General features: G+C 33.6%; 1 protein-coding gene across 2 annotated transcripts in view; it reads left to right on the top strand.

Moving 5' to 3' along the window:
* The window catches only part of COL4A5 (collagen type IV alpha 5 chain), a 229,544-nt gene that overhangs the window by 196,829 nt on the left and 15,793 nt on the right, over positions 1 to 16,922 (top strand). The window contains exons 38-44 of one of the 2 annotated variants that reach the window (XM_069464363.1): positions 4,150 to 4,230; positions 4,835 to 4,933; positions 6,001 to 6,051; positions 7,281 to 7,466; positions 9,188 to 9,196; positions 13,659 to 13,667; positions 16,440 to 16,573. In XM_069464363.1, the coding sequence (XP_069320464.1) occupies positions 4,150 to 4,230; positions 4,835 to 4,933; positions 6,001 to 6,051; positions 7,281 to 7,466; positions 9,188 to 9,196; positions 13,659 to 13,667; positions 16,440 to 16,573 (569 nt within the window). The remainder of the gene's footprint in view (positions 1 to 4,149; positions 4,231 to 4,834; positions 4,934 to 6,000; positions 6,052 to 7,280; positions 7,467 to 9,187; positions 9,197 to 13,658; positions 13,668 to 16,439; positions 16,574 to 16,922) is intronic. The other variant, XM_069464364.1, reaches the window with a different exon arrangement.

Below are 16,922 nucleotides of genomic sequence, written 5' to 3'. Positions count from 1 at the left end.
ACTGTAAAACAGCCTCAGGCAGATGCTTCAAGAGGTATTCCAGAAGAAGACATTGTTATCATAGGAGATGACAGTTTCGTGGGTGTTACTGCCCCTGAAGACCTTCCAGTAGGACAAGACATAGAGGTGGAAGACAGTGACATTGATGATCCTGAACCTGTGTAGGCCTAGGCTAATATGTGTGTTTGTGTCTTACTTTTTAACAGAAAGTTTAAAGTGCAAGAAAATTTTTTAATTTAAAGTAGAAAAAAGCTTATAGAATAAGGATATAAAGAAAGAAAATATTTTTGTATATCTGTACAATGTGTTTGTGTTTTAAGCTAAGTGTTAACACACGAGTCAGGAAGTTTAAAAAGTAACAAGTTTATAAAGTAAAAAAGTTACACCAAGCTAAGATTAATTTATTATTGAAGAAAGTTTTTTATAAATTTAGCATAGCCTAAGTGTACAGGGTTTATGAAGTCTATAGTAGTGTACAGTAATGTCCTAGGCCTTCACATTCACTCACCACTCATTCACTGACTCACCTAGAGTGATTTCCAGTCCTTTAAGCTCCATTCATGGTAAGTGCCCTATACAGATGTACCATTTTTCTTATCTTGCAATATTTTTACTGTACCTTTTCTATGTTTAGATATGTTTATATACATAAATACTTACCACTGTGTTACAATTGTCTACAGAATTTAGTATAATAAAATGCTGTACAGATTTGTAGCCTAGGAGCAATAGGCTATACCATATAGCCTAGGTGTATAGTAGGCTATACCATCTAGGTTTGTTTAAGTACACGCTATGATGTACACATAATGACAAAATTGCCTGACTTGTTTTCTTAGAACGTATCCCCTTTGTTAAGCAATGCATAACTATTTCTTCCATCACATTTTCTTCTCTTTCTTTGGGAATGCAATTACATGCATGTTAGATCACTTGATACTGTCTCACAGGTCACTGAGGCTCTGGCTATACTTTTTCTATCTTTATTCTCTTTGTGCTTTAATTTGGATTATTCCAAATTAAATTATTATTATTATAATTATTAATTATTCCCTACCTTCAAGTTTGCTGATTTTTTTTTCTGTTGTGTTCAATATTCTGTTAATCTCCTCCACAATATTAGGTTATTTTTAGAGTTACCATATTTCTCCAGATATTCCCGATTTTTTCACACATTATACATATCTTTGCCTATAGATTCTTTAAAATATTTCTTATGGCTCGTTTAAAGGTCTTTTCTGTCAATTCCAACCTTCTAGATATCCATGAGTCTTTTTCTATTGAGAGTTTTTTCCTTCTGGATAAGAGTCACATTTTCAAATTTTTTCACATCTGGTCTCTTTTATATACTGAATGCTATGGATAGTATGATATAGAGATTCTGGATTCTATTAAATTTCTTAAAGAGTGCTGAATATTTTTCTAGTAAGCAGTTCAATTACCTGAGAATCAACTTGATCTTGCTTGCAGTGATGGAGTTTTAGGTTTTGTTAGAGCAGGGCTATTTCCATTGGCCTTAGTCTTAGATGTATCCATTAGATCTAGCGTATGAGCTTTACTCTTAATGTGTGGCTCTTCTGAGGTCATTTCCTTTGAAAATTTTCATTTAGCATTTCTTATAGTGAAGTCTCTTATAGTGACAGCAAATTCTCTTAGCTGTCATTCATTAGAAAATGTTTTTATTGTGCTTTCATTTTTTATTGAGTTATATAGTAGACAAAATTCTAAGATCCCCCACCCAAATTCCTGGCCCCTAGTTATTCTGTCAAAGACTAATCTAGGTACTGCTGTGGAAGGTTTTTGCAGATAGGATTAAGCTCCCAAATCAGTTGAACTTAAGATATGGAGATATTCTGGGTGACCCTAGTCTAATCACATGAGCTCTTTAAAAGCAGGGAGTTTTCTCCAAGTGGTAGCAGAAGAGGACGTGAGAGAGATTCAAAGCATGAGAGAGATTCCCACATAAGAAAGGATCTCCATTGCTCCTATGGAGATGGCCCACGGAATGGAAATGTGAGTGGTCTGCAGGACCTGAGAATGGTTTCAGGCAGCCAGTTAGCAAGGAAACAGGGACCTCAGTTTTGTTTCCCCAGGGAACTAAATTTGGCCAACCTGAATGAGCTTGGAAGTGTACCTTTCCCCATAGCCTCGACTTAAGAGCTTAGCTAGACCAACACCTTGATTTGGGCTTTATGAGAGGCTAAGCAGAGAGCCCAGCTCAGCTGTGCCCAGACTGTTACCTACAGAAATTGTGAGATGATAAATTGGTATTTTTAAAGTCATTAAGTTTGGGGTAATTCATTACCTAGCAATAGAAAACTAATGCACTGCTCTTCTGGTCATTCTTCAGGTTTTTACTTCCCTCCCAAATATGCCTGTTACTGTTTACTTTTAGAGTCCTAGAATAGTTGCTTTTTGTATTCTGTCCAGTTTTTAATTATAATCAGTGAGCAGAAGAGGCTGTAATGGGCTTGCTCCATCTTGGCAGACCTCCCTGTTTAGGGATAAATTTAACAAAATATTTGCAAGGTGTGTCCACTGAAAACTATAAAACCCACTATGAGAAACTTTTAAATACCAAAATAAATGAAAAGAATAGATCATATTTAAGGACTAGAAGATCAAACTTATGAAGATGCCAGTTGTCTCTAAAGCAATCATAGATTCAAAGTGATTCCAATTAATAACACAACAGGCTTTTTTTGGTAAGAATTGACAAACAGATTCTAAAATGTATATGGAAATGGAAGGGACATAGAATATCCAAAATGATAGTGAAAAAGTAAAACATTGTTGGAGGACTTGTACTACCTGATTTTAAGATGTACAGTAATTAAGACAGTGTGGTACTTGCATAAGAATTGACAAATAGAATATGGAGCATAGAAAGAAACTCATATTATGCAGTGAATTGACTTTGGGTAAAGATACCAAAGAAATCCAATAGAGAAAACAAAGTCTTTTCAGCAAGTGGCCCTAAAACATCTAGATGTTCATATGGGGAAAAAATGAAACACAGGTGATACATTACATCATATAGAAAAAAATTATTTTAATTAGATCTTAGTCCAAACCTAAAAGCTAAAACCATAATGTTTTTAGAGGAAAACATAGGTTAATATTTTCATGACTTGGAGTAGGCAACGATTTCTTAGGCCACAAAAAGCAGTAACTGTAAAAGAAAAAAATGATAGATTAGACTTAATCAAAATTTAAAACTTCTGTTCATCAAAAGACACCACTAGGAAAATGAGTAGGAAAGCCACAAACTAGGAGAAAATATTTTCAAAATATATATCTGAGATGATATCTGGAATATATAAAATAAACTTCTGCAACTTAATAATAACAAGATATACAATCCAGTTTTGAAAAATGGAGAAAACTTTGAACATATATTTCACAAAAGATATACAGATGGCCAATAATCAGATGAAAAGGAGGTCAATGTCATTAGCCATCAAAGAAATGCAAATTAAAACCACAATAAGGTAGCTCTATATACCTGCCAGAATGACTATTATGAAGGCAACTGATATAAATAATCACATAGGTTGTGCAAAGATCGAGAACAACTGGAATTCACACATGTTGTTGTGAGTATAAAATGGTTTGGTAGTTGTTTTTTTTTTTTTTTTTACATAAAACACAATATACACCTACTCTCTGACAGCAATTCTACTCCTCGATATTTACCCAAGATAAATTAAGACATATGTCGACAAAAAGACCTGTGAAGAAATATTCATAACAGCTTTATTTATGATAGCTAAATGCTGTAAATAAATCAGGTTTCCATAGATAGGAGAATGAATATTCGTAATACTTAAAACCTGACAACAATCCAAATGTCCATCAACATGAATAGATTAAATAAAATTATGGTATCTCCATATAGTGGAATCCTACAAATTCTACCAGTGTAATATAATATTTTATGTTTGTGAATATACAATAATTCTGGCTTCTGGATAAATTAATTTAAAACATAAAAATATTCTTAAAAATTGCTAGCAAACACCAGCATCTTTTGGGTTTCTTTTTGTTCTTCACTGTTTCTTTACTAACACTATAAACTTTAAGTTTGAATTGTAGCTCTTAAAGCAATGCAGTACTTCTTTTATTTTTAAATTGAACTCTTTATTCTAGGAATCCCAGGCCCTCCTGGACCAAAAGGCATTAATGGCCCTCCTGGGAACCCTGGCCTTCCGGGAGAACCGGGTCCTGTAGGTAAGCATAATAAATAAGAGTTTGCTGTTCTGTAAAACTAAGGCTTATCATACTCAATTTGGAAAAGTCAAATCATGTTCAGCTGTGAACATTTTAAAAACAAGGAAACATGGTGATCATTCACTTAACACTGTGTGTTTGGTACAAAATAACTCTTAATAAAAAGTACTTAAAATTATCATTATGCGACCTTATTTTTAAGGCTCACTTTTTCCGGAGAGAATTAATTCAAATATCCTATCCTGTAAGAGAAGATAGAAGCTCTGATTTTTTTTAGAATGGTAGGTTGTAGTCATTCTGTTTGTTTCTAAAGTAAATGCACCCTTCTACCCTTTTCATCTTACTGTCTTGGATATTCTAAAGCCATATTAAAGTGAGAAACTGAAAAGTTTTAGATTTTTTAGCGGACTATTTCTTATTCTTATTATCCTCCTTCATTTTTTATGCTTCATTTTCATAAGATTTCATGATTCAAAGGAGTGTCTCAAAAACACTTTGTTTCTTTTGTATAGAACTATTTGAAGCTAGTGTGGAAAAAATAAGGTATATGGAAGGAAAAGGGAGCTAGAAGGCTGGTTGTAACCTGTTGTACTCTATTCTTTAGGTGGTGGAGGTCGTCCTGGGCCACCGGGGCCTCCAGGTGAAAAAGGCAAACCAGGTCAAGATGGTATTCCTGGACCCGCTGGACAGAAGGGTGAACCAGGTGCTGTATTTTTTTCATTTTTCCTAATTTTCTAATTTCCTCCTTGTCTACTTGAACTTGCCTTTTTTTACTCACAATGAAATTATATCTTCTTTCTTAATTTCTAACCCACCACACTTTTTCCCTTCTTTTTTAATTTTTTTTTATTTCAGCATATTACAGGGGTAAAATGTTTAGGTTACATATATTGCCCTTGCCCCACCTGAGTCAGAGCTTCAAGTGTGTCCATCCCCCAGATGGTGCACACTGCACCCATTAGGTGTGAATATACCCATCCCCTCCTCCCCACTCCCATCTGCCCGACCCCCGATGAATGTTACTACTATATGTGCACATAAGTGTTGATCAATTAATACCAATTTGATGGTGACTTAATTACCTTCTTTCTCTTCATCCTGAGAGTATTAGCTCATGTTTCTTGATCAAGTTGGCTCCCTCTTATGCAAAACTTCATATCCTTTCTTGTCTAATTTTTCATATCAAGTAGTTGCCCAGGTTTTTCAATTTTTTTTGTTTTACTATGCAATCTATATTCCATTTATATATTTTCATGTAAGCATATAAAGATATATTGAATACTCATTACAAATAGAATATATATTTATATATTTTTCTCATGTGAGAATTGGGCCAGGCACAGTGGCTCACGCCTGTAATCCTAGCATTCTGGGAGGCCAAGGCAGGAGGATTGCTTGAGGTCAAGAGTTCAAGACCAGCCTGAGCAAGAGAGAGAGACCATGTCTCTACAACAAATAGAAAAAAATAGCTGGACGTGGTGGTGGGCCCCTGTAGTCCCAGCTACTCAGGAGACTGAGGCAGGAGGACCTCTTGAGCTCTGGAGTTTGAGGCTGCAGTGAGCTATGATGATGCCACTGTACTGTACATGGGGCAACAAAGTGAGACTGTTTCCAAAAAAAAAAAAAAAGTTGCAGTTCTGTGTTGGAAATAGGTCTACATATTTCATATACATTGTTGCACTTAATAAAAATCTCAATGATCTGAAAATAATTTGTTCTTGTTTCATTATTATTATCTATTTGAAATTTTTTTGTTTTGTACTCTGATAGGTCAACCAGGCTTTGGAATCCCAGGACCCCCTGGACTACCAGGACTTTCTGGTAAACCTTAATAAAACATGCTTAATCAACTCATAAAATGAGAATATTCTCTAGTACATTTATTTTTTCATCTCTGCCATTTACTGTTAAAAATGCATATACAAACCCAGAGTACTCAAAGGTAGAGTTGCATTTTAAACCATTTATTGTTTGGCAAATCAGTATAAGGAGTTATGTTATATAAAAATGCATCAGTAAAGAAATCTACACATATATATCTCTTCATTAATTTCCTAAATAAATACTGAGGAAATGATAAAGAAAGAAGGCAAAATTGTAGGAAGAGTAGATTTCACTAAATTTTAAAAAAATGTGTTAAGCCAGAAAAAAAAACCCATGGTTTTCTCCCCGTGGAAACAATATCAAGGTAAGATAAGGAAACTCTGTAGAAATATATGTCAATAATAAAAATGTTTTTTGAAAACTTCATCTTAATATATGTTTTACATATTTGGGTGGATATATGTACACACACATCTATCTTCCCTCTCTTGTGCTTCCTCTCATTGTAAGCACCAGATAGTTTAAAATAGAGAGACTGAATGTGCATGCATACATGTATGTTTGTGTTCTGAAATGACCATTGGCTATTATATGGAGGCTTTTCTTAAACCACACACATTCCTAGAAATTCTGATATCCTTCCCATAATCCCAACATGAAAATTATTGCTTTTTGTGCCACCATTATATTGCACTTAAAAGTGTTAGTGGTATAGAAAAAATATTCAGAACAGTTTGTCTAGACTATGATTATAAATCTTGGATAAAATGGTTTTCAGGGACACATAGCAACCATTGAAATCCATATCCTCCATTAGTCTCAAAATCAGTCTCAGAACATTTGTTTTAGGAATTTCCTCCAGCCATCTTGAATCTATTCTTGAAGATATTTATACATATTTTTTCTTCTTTTTTTCTCACAACTACTGGTCATGTGATCATTGCTCTATATCTTAATACAAAGGATACCTTTCAGGATGAAAGCTTTTATTGTTCCTACATTTCTATGCATACTCAAATACTTCTGATAACAGATACATATATATTTAATAGGAAGAATGGTTTACGGTTTGTTTTGTGGGTGGGTTTGGGATTGGGTGGAAGATAGGAATGACTCTTGTGAATTTCATTAATTGCTCTAATAAATATGAATAGCTTTAGCCTTATAGTCAAACTTATAACTCATTATTATTTACTGTGTTCTTTAATGTCACTTTACTTTCATAGGCCAAAAGGGCGATGGAGGATTACCCGGCATTCCAGGAAACCCTGGCCTTCCAGGTCCAAAGGGTGAATCAGGCTTTCCTGGTTTCCCTGGGGTGCAGGGTCCCCCAGGCCCTCCTGGTTCTCCGGGTCCAGCTCTGGAAGGACCTAAAGGCAACCCTGGGCCCCAAGGTCCTCCTGGGAGACCAGGTATGTCCACGAGTAGTAGGGGAATGGTCTACTTATTAGTCCATTTATTTCATTTTGCTAGCAGGTTATTCAGTCTTTAAGACTTTAGAATTTATAATTTAAGAACTCCTTACAAGTAAATAACTTGGTTTACACCGAACTTCATCCATTTCTGTGACATCTAATAATTCTTTTTGGTAATGCATTTCATCATTTATTTAACAAAACAACTTGGCAGGAAAAAAAGAAATAGTGGTTTTATTAGTCTTATTATTAAAGGTAAAGCTAAACTGATAACCTGGCAGCAAAATGGTCATCTGCATTTTTAAATGTGAGCTTCTCAGCATGTTATCACAGAAATCATTTTAGTGATCACCAATAGATGCTTGTGGTACACACCAAACGTTTTGCTATGGTTCTGTTATATGATCAGCAAATGTCACCAGGCACAATAAAAATTTTTATTTTCCATAGAAATTAGGCAATCAAATTTATCTTCAACATCACAGCATGATCAAATTGACTAGTGATCTCTTCATACCAACCACATATCTATTCCTCATTTGTCTTATGTTCACTGCTCTAGTAGTGTCAATTTTGCATCCGATGTTCACCTTTTCATTTTGTGTCTGTGCTGTGTCATTTCATTTTACTAATTTTGGAAATGCTCATTTTCATTCTGGATTAATGTTGCTGAGCCTAATCACTGGTCATAGGTTATTAACAGATTTTTGAGACTTGATACTCAATTTTTGTATTTCTGGTAATTGCAAACTTGGCCTTCATTGATTTAAGAAAAAATCAGAGAACTCTAAGATTAAAGAAACAAAGCAACAGTCCTTTTATCCTTTGAAAGTCTCTAACTTATTTTAAAAAGCATTTTAAAATGAAAAAATTCATTTAAATTATATTAAAATATAAAGTGATTAAAATTAATTTTAATAAGACATGCTCTAAAAGCATAAATTAAATGGGATCACATACTGTGTTCAGAGGATCATTTGCAAAATCAGATTTTATCTGCTCTGACTTTGCTGTCTGTGAAAGGTATTATTTAAGGTTTTACTTTGGCTTATTATTGAAGAAAACCAGTGAAAATCTCCTCAGCCATCTTAACTTTCTTGCATGTAATATAAAGAATTGAAGCAAGAATCTTGCTTGGTTTTGCATGCAATAATTCAAATAAACCAAACTATTATCCTTTTTATATTCTAATCAACACTGTGATTATTCATTCTTAATAGTAATGGAGCTCACTGTTGAACATTACTTTGAAATAAGTCAACATAAGGCCATTAGTCACAAAGGTGATTTAAAATTACTATTTTTAAAGAAATAATAACAAGAAAAGTCAGGAGAAGGGCACACACCTGATGAGTGTTTGTGACTTCTCAATTTGTTCATAAATTGCAAATTAAAATGGAATTCTAAACCCAATTACTCTTAGAATTGATTTTCTTAATATGAGCTCATAGTAATAATTATTATAAAAATGACTTTTGGTCTTTCAAAATATATCACATATGCTGTTTTCTATTTAGTGTTGATGCTAAGTGATGATAATTTGGTTTATATACAGATGCATGAATATGAACTTTCAGAGTATTCTTTTATTTAATTAAATTTTAACTTGGAAGTATTTAGTGTAATGCTTTAGTTTCTTGATATTTCTAACATTTTTGATATTTTTTCTTTTTGTTAATGATGGCATTGGGCCTTGGTGAACTTTGATCCCTATCCAGGTCCTACAGGTTAGCTCCTTAACTCCAAAGTAGTAACTGCATGAAGTTTGAAACTTTTCTTATATATTTTATATGTATATATTTATATGTGTAGGTGTATATATACATATATGTCTATATATGTATATGTGTATATATATGCACCTATACCTAATGTTTCCAAGTATTTGGATATATTTTAAGAGTATATATGCCAATTCAATTCTTAAATGTTGGCCTATCTCTCTAAGTTGTCAGGAACTTGTAGAACCCAGTGTTTCTGTATGTTGGAATGATCCCAAATTACCTAATTAGGAAAACTAATTCAACATTTCAAAATTCATGTATCTGTTTAGTTTTTAGTTGAAAATATATAGTATCCAAAAGGTATAATATTTTACCTTTTCTTTGAAGTGTATTTCTTATGTTTGCATCTGTTAATGCAAATGAAATTGAACTATTCTTCAAAAAGATACTTTTTTAAAACAATGGTATGTATTATCAATCCTGAAAATATGTAATTCTTTTTTTCTAATTTTTTGTTTTTAATTATTATAGGTACATAATGTATATCTTTATAGGGTACAGGCAAGTTTTGGTGCAGGCATACAATGTGAATTAATAAAGTCAGTGTAATTGGGGTATCCATCACCTCAGGCATTTAACATTTTTTTGTGTTAGGAACATTCCAGTTCCACTCTTTTAGTTATTTTAAAGTATCCCCTAACTTATCATTGATTATAGTCACTTTGTTGTGCTATCAAATTATTATTCATTCTATCTAACCATACTTTTACACTCATTAAGCATCCCCACTTCATATTCCCCTCCCCACTACCCGTCCCAGCCTCTGGTAACCATCATTCTACTCTTTGTCTCCATGAGATCAATTGTTTTTAATATTTATCTCCCACATATGAGTAAGAACATGTGAGATTTGTCTTTCTGTGCTTGGCTTATTTCACTTAGCATAATGTTCTCCACTTCCATCCATGTTGTAAATGGCAGGACTTCATTCTTTTTTGTGACTATATAATATTCCACTGTGTATATGTACCACAATTTCTTTATGCATTCATCTCTTGGTGGACACTTCGGTTGATTCCATGTCTTGGCTATTGTGAATAGTGCTGCAGTAAACATGGGAGTGCAGAGATCTTTTCAATATACTAAATTCTCATCCTTTGGATATATAGCCATCATTGGGATTGCTGGATCATACAGTAGTTCTATTTTTAGTTTTTTGAAGAACCTCCATACTGTTCTCCATAATATTTGCACTAATTACATTCCCACCAACAGTGTAAAGGGGTTCCCCTTTGTCCACATCCTCATCAGCATTCATTATTGCCTGTCTTTTTGATAAAAGCCATTTTAACTGGGGTGAGATGATATCTCATTGTAGTTTTGGTTTGCATTTCTCTGATGACTAATGATGTTGAGCATTTTTCATATACCTGTTCGCCATTTGTATGTCTTCTCTTGAAAAGTGTCTGTTCAGATCCTTTGCCCATTTTTAATCAGATTATTTGATTTTTTTCCTATCATGTTGTTGGAGCTCCTTATATATTCTAGTTATTAATCCTTTGTCAGACAAGTAGTTCGCAAATATTTTCTCCCATTCTGTGGGTTGTCTCTTCACTTTGTTGATTGTTTCCTTTATAGCCAAGGAGCAGAATGAGAAGGTCAGTGATGTAAAATTACTAAGAGGAGGCATCAAGGGTAGGAGGGTTCTTGTTAAACTGGCCTAATAGGATTTTTGGTAAAGATGGACCAAAGACATTGACATCAGTTGTGGGAGATGGAGAACCTGATCAGATATCAAGGGTAGAGAGACTCTCCCTAAACTGATATTACCATGATTCTTGCTGTACCTGGGCTTGGCAGGCCAAAAATAGAACCTGAGGATGGAGGCCTAGTTGAGAAAACTGAGGCCCAAAGAGGTTAAAAAGCTTGCTCAAGGTAATACTGTTAGTTATTGGCATAGCTGGGACTCTGACTTAAGGTTCCCCAGTGCTCATTAAGTATCTATTCTACTAGTGAATCATCTTTCCACAAATGCTGTTGTATGGCTTGATGTTTATGATATGGCCTTTTTATTCTAGTTATAAATATGATAAACAATAGAGCAAAACTACTTCTGCCATTTTAGGAGACTCTTATTCATAGCAAATTGGGCCCTACATCCACTTTCTTGTTTCTTCTGTTACCTCAAAAACTCCATCAACCCCTAGTAACTGCTTCTTGTGTTCTTCCTAAATGGATATCATCAAAAAGAGTAAGACAGTGCATGCTATTTAACTATCACTAAGATAAAGAGAAGACTAGGGAATACTTTGAAATAATTTTGAGCCCCACCTGCACATATTTCTGCTGCTTGATCACTGCTAGACTATATTGTTAGCAAGGAGATTTCTTTCTTCTGAGACACTATAATATATTCATAGAAGAAAAAGAAGAGTAGCCACATTACTTTAAAACCGATTTAACAACTTCTTACTTACCAAATGTACTCTAAATTGCCTAGGTGTTGGAACCTGGTCTCTGTAGTGTTGTCTTCTTTGCAACAGTTGAAGACTACATCTTTAAGTGGAAACTGCATTTAAAATATACTAGTCAATTCATCAGTGTATCTTTAGTAATTACCACTTATGTATAAGACTTTAGGTTCTTGTTTTGTTTTTCAGTTAAACTTTGTTAGGTAGTTTGAAAAATAATGGACTGAGAACTTCATACACAAAATTGACTTGGCATATAACTCATTAAAATGTTACCTTTAGAAATTTAAAATCTTAGAAGTTTTGCTATGACATGATCCAAAGTCTTCCTTGCTGCTGACTCAGACTGAAACGTCATATTCCAATGAAATATTTTTCTGAGAGTTCTTGTTACTGGTCCTTCTATATCAAACACACACACATAAAATTTCTTTTCTCAAACTCTGAGTTATCTTAGGTGGGAATCCTAATTTATTTAACTAATTGTTTGGCCAGACTCTGCTCTAGGTATTGTCCTGAGTTAGTTTGCTATATGTGGTTTAGAAACCATTTAAACAAACAGAAGCTAATTTTTAGCTTTCTAAATTTCAAAGTATCAAATGCTTTAAAAGTTTTACATATTAAGTAGTAATGATAATGTTTCCTATTTATATGGCATACCACCATTTACATCATACAATGTACTTTTATTGTAAACTCCTAGAGGACAGAGTTTGGATCTTGTTTCCTGTAGCAACTTGCACATGGCAGACATTAGGTCAATATTTTAAAAATTGAATCTGATCTTTAAAACAATCCTATGAGGGAGGTTAGAGCAGATAGCACTATTCCCATTATGTGAGTGAGAAAACAAGCTCAGAAAGATTGAATTGCCCAAAGTCATACAGTTATTAAATAGCAGAGTCAAAAATAGATCCTAGGTCTTCTACGTTCTAGGATTCAGTTCTGTAGCACAATTTATTCTTTCTGCTAACATTCAATGTTTACAAATCATAGCAAGACTTGTAAGAAAAGAAAATTGTTTTTAGTCAATTAACACTAACCAAGAGGTGTTCTATTTGTAGGCTTTTAATCTTTATATTTAATGATCCTTCTTTAATAGTGAATAGCCTGACTTAATATGTGTGCTGAATAATAATAAAGTAAATGTGATATTTTCTGTGGTTTAGGGTGGGATATTGCATGACAAATTATTTTAAAGCACCCCTTCACTGATAGTGTTCATATCTTTAGAAAATTTGAATCTTTATTTTCAAGTTTAATGGGATACAAATATACATTGGCTTTTTATCTTTAAGTAACACATTGTAAGTAATAATGTGCAAGAGAAAGCCTCGTTATGAATTAGGAAAAAAAATCAGAATGTGGCTTCATGGAATGGTTTTCAAACACAAATAAAAGTACAATTGATAATGGCCATTATGTACTCATGCTTTGATTTTTCTGTTCCATTATCTATGATCTTTGTATTTTTTTGCCAAATGAGACCTTTAAAGTTAACTGTATCTCCTTGGGGCAGTCTGAACATATCAAGAAATTTGCACCTGGTGTTTTTACTAAAGGATGGCAGAGGCCAAGACAAACTTAAACATTTATCCAAAATTACCCCTTTGCTAAAGGAGCTGAAGGCTATCGGTGAAATGGTACTATTTTGCCAACTTTAATGTTTTGAGAAGCTAACTTTTGGAAAGCCACAGTAGCAGTGTTAATATGATGTCTTCAATAGAGTTTTCCATTTTGTTTGATTAATGAAGACCAGCAGCTTATTCTTTAGAATAAGCTCTATTTGAAAAGGTTTGGCTCTCCATACTCCTCTATGGTTCTGTTTGCATACTGATTATGCTGTAGGTATAAGAAATGCTGGCAAAGAAGATTATTGTTTAACTTATGCTGTAATGTGAACCACTTCTAACTCATAATCTTATTTTGTACTGTGTGATGTCTGATACTGCTAACATCGATCTTTGGGCTTTGGTGAACTCTGATCTTCCCAGGTTTTCAAGGTTAGACTCTTCACTAGTCAATTCTTTTTTTTAATGCTTTGTATGTGTGATAAAAGAAATGCACTTTTTTGCTATAATTCAGAAGTCATTGAAGAGTACTGTTATCCTCAAATACTATCTGCTGGGGTTTTAACATTTTGACGAAGGTAATGTGACTTGATTATAATTAAGTTTAAAATGAAATTAGGTCTTTGTGGCTTCAATTGTTTATGCTAGGTAGTCAATACATAAAGACATGTTGAATTTTAAATGGAAATGCAGTTATTTTTACCTTCAAGACTGCATTAAGCTATTTAGGTAGGCATCTGGCCCATTTGTAATCTCTGTATTGATTTTATTTTCTTGAAATTTGGTTGCCTTATATTGCCCTGATCTGTGTATTCAGGGCTATTTTCAGTAATGGAAGAGAAAAACTATTGAATATTGTTAAAAATAAAACTTATATGTCCTTTATGTCATTAAATGTTATTACTCATTGATTTAAATTCAAGGAACTCTAAACAGCAGATTTGAATTAACATGTAAATTTCCTATTATTTCCTTTTAATTGTAAAAAGTGCGGTACCTTAGTTTGTTTTCTTCAGCTGATACCATGTTCTGATAACCTTTCAAATTGGGGTAAAGGGTCATAAAACTTTCCTTTTTCCCCCCATCTTAATCTTACCTTGTCATTGTTATCAGGTTGATTCACAGATGGTTTATTTTTTTTCTTAATAAGCTGATTTGCTACCTGATTTCTAGTCCAAATCATATATTATGGATGAAACTAGCAAATTTGCTTAGAAAACCCTATCTAGTGCATTTGAACAATACAGTATTTTTAATGTAAAAAGTACCCCAACCCTTTCTTATTATTGGGAGGGGAATTTATTTGTTGTCTGGTTGCCAGGCTAGAATAACTATATGATCTTTAAATTGTTTAAAGATAAAACAATTGTTTTACTGTTGTGAGCCTCTTTCCTCTTTCTCATGTGCCAGATATGTAATATTATATTCTGAAATCATATAGAAATACCTGCAAGATTAAAAACAGGCTCATATTTTAAGATAGGTTCTTACCTTCAGTATTACTATTAATAATGAAGATAATATTAGTAACAATAATAATAATAATAAAACCCTTCCATAGTTTTTACTATGTGCCAGGCACTGTGCTAAGTAATTTATATATACTATCTCATTTAATCCTTATAACAACCTCATAAAGTAAGTGCTATTCTTATTTCCATTTTATAGAAGAAGAAATTGAAGCCAAGGAGATTAATAATCTTGCTAAAGTCAAATAACTAATGACTAATGGAGCTGGGATTCTAACCCAGCATTCTAACTCCAGAGTCCAGTATTTTTAATCTCTATGCCATTCTGCCTTATTAGTATTAGGCATTGATTCTGAGTTTTAAGAGTACTGGGAAGGGAACTAAAGTCAATTTTATCTCAGGTCAAAAAGATGACACATTGTCCACATATAAGCATGAACTCAGTATTCTAAATTGATATGCCTATGATAGTTCCTTAAAAATAATCCCTACATATCTTCATTTTTTGTTATAATCAATAAAAAATCTGAGATTACCAGAGGAGAGAAGGTATAAGTGTTAACTATTTGGCTGTTCATTATTTAGGGTTTTGTAATTATTTTCTTAAGTCAGGATTACTTAGTCTCAACCTCAGCCACTAAACACTCTGCAAGTAAATAGCACCTATTTCACACCTAGTGGCAAAAGGCTTGGCCAATGATAAGATCTCCCTCGTTGCTTAATGGACCTGATGTCTTTATTTAGAAAGGTTAAAAACATAGCATAAGGGAAAAAACTTAGCAAAATCCCATTGTACATTATTTTATTTACTCACAAGATGCATACAGAATTATTTATTTTTCTTAAAAATATTTAAAATGTAAAAAATATGAAAACATTTTAGAAATAAGTTTTAAAAGTACTGTATTGTATCAGTAAATTTCTGACATTTTAAAATATTCCCAAATATCAAGCATATCACTAAAATGAAGTTAAACAGTTAGTTTGCTTAAATAACTATCTTTACTGCATAGTAATAAAAGCTGAATAAATGTAACTACTTACACATAAAAGAATTTGATTTTAATCACAACGAGACAAATGGCTTAAATCCCTGACTGCCCTACAGCAGTGATTTTTTTTTTAAGGGCAAGTCAAGTGGTGGGAGTGGGGAAGGAACAAAGAAATATGTAACTAGTTGTGGTCAATTAAAATTGTAAACACCACTGCACTTGGACCAGCCAACAGTGATTCTTAAAGTGTGATCCTGAAACTAGTAGCTTCCACTTCTATTCGGCACTTGTTAGAATGCAAATTAGTGGGCACCTCCTCAGTGTTGTTGAATCCAAAACTCTGGGGGTGGGTCCAGGAATTGAACAAGCCCTCCAGGTGATTCTGAAGCATGCTCCAATTTGAGAAAGTACCCTACAGTTTCTGTTTCGTTTCACATTAAGTCAAACACTTGAAGGACTGCAGAAGCAAATGTTATGTCCTAAGTCCTTTCTTTAGATATGAGTTTATTGAGTTTAATATATAATAAAATATAAAGTAAAAGAGTCTGTAAACCAGTGTTAATAACAAAAAGAACCCAGTCCACTTCACATTAGAAAGGGAGTCAACATAGTTCTATATGTTTAAATATAGTCTGGATTTTATTCTGCAAACTAATAGGAAGATGATTGATATTTTATAAGCCTGACTTCTTTGCTACTGTTATGCTATACTGAAATGTGGTTATTTGTTGTACATTATCAAGGTTCACCAGGTCCAGAAGGTCCTCGGGGTCTCCCTGGAAATGGAGGTATTAAAGGAGAGAGGGGAAACCCAGGACAACCTGGGCAACCTGGCTTGCCTGGTTTGAAAGGAGATCAAGGACCACCAGGACTCCCGGTAGGAAATGGGAGTAGATATTTGATGAGAGAGGAGTGTGGGTGTTTGCATTCAGAATGAGAATTCTAAGCTGCATAATTTTAATTAACATTCATTGAACAAGGCTGTTTGCATGGTTCACTGGAGAATTAAAAAGAAAGTAGAAGGCAAGTTTCCTACAGTCTCCCAACTAAAGGGACTTTGCTCTATTATAGTTAAAGGGTTCTTCGGAAGATACTTTACCTGGAGTTTTTGGTATGTATAGTTTTTAGATTTGAGAAGCCTTCAGTTCAATGAAAGCAAATTTGTGCAAAGGAGACATGTATGTCAGAGCATTTCATGTGGATGAGTCCACCCATAGGGAAGTAAT

This window comes from Eulemur rufifrons, chromosome 30, assembly GCF_041146395.1.
Source record: "Eulemur rufifrons isolate Redbay chromosome 30, OSU_ERuf_1, whole genome shotgun sequence".
NCBI classification, from domain to species: Eukaryota; Metazoa; Chordata; class Mammalia; order Primates; family Lemuridae; genus Eulemur; species Eulemur rufifrons.
This window is presented reverse-complemented; position numbering and strand designations above follow the sequence as displayed.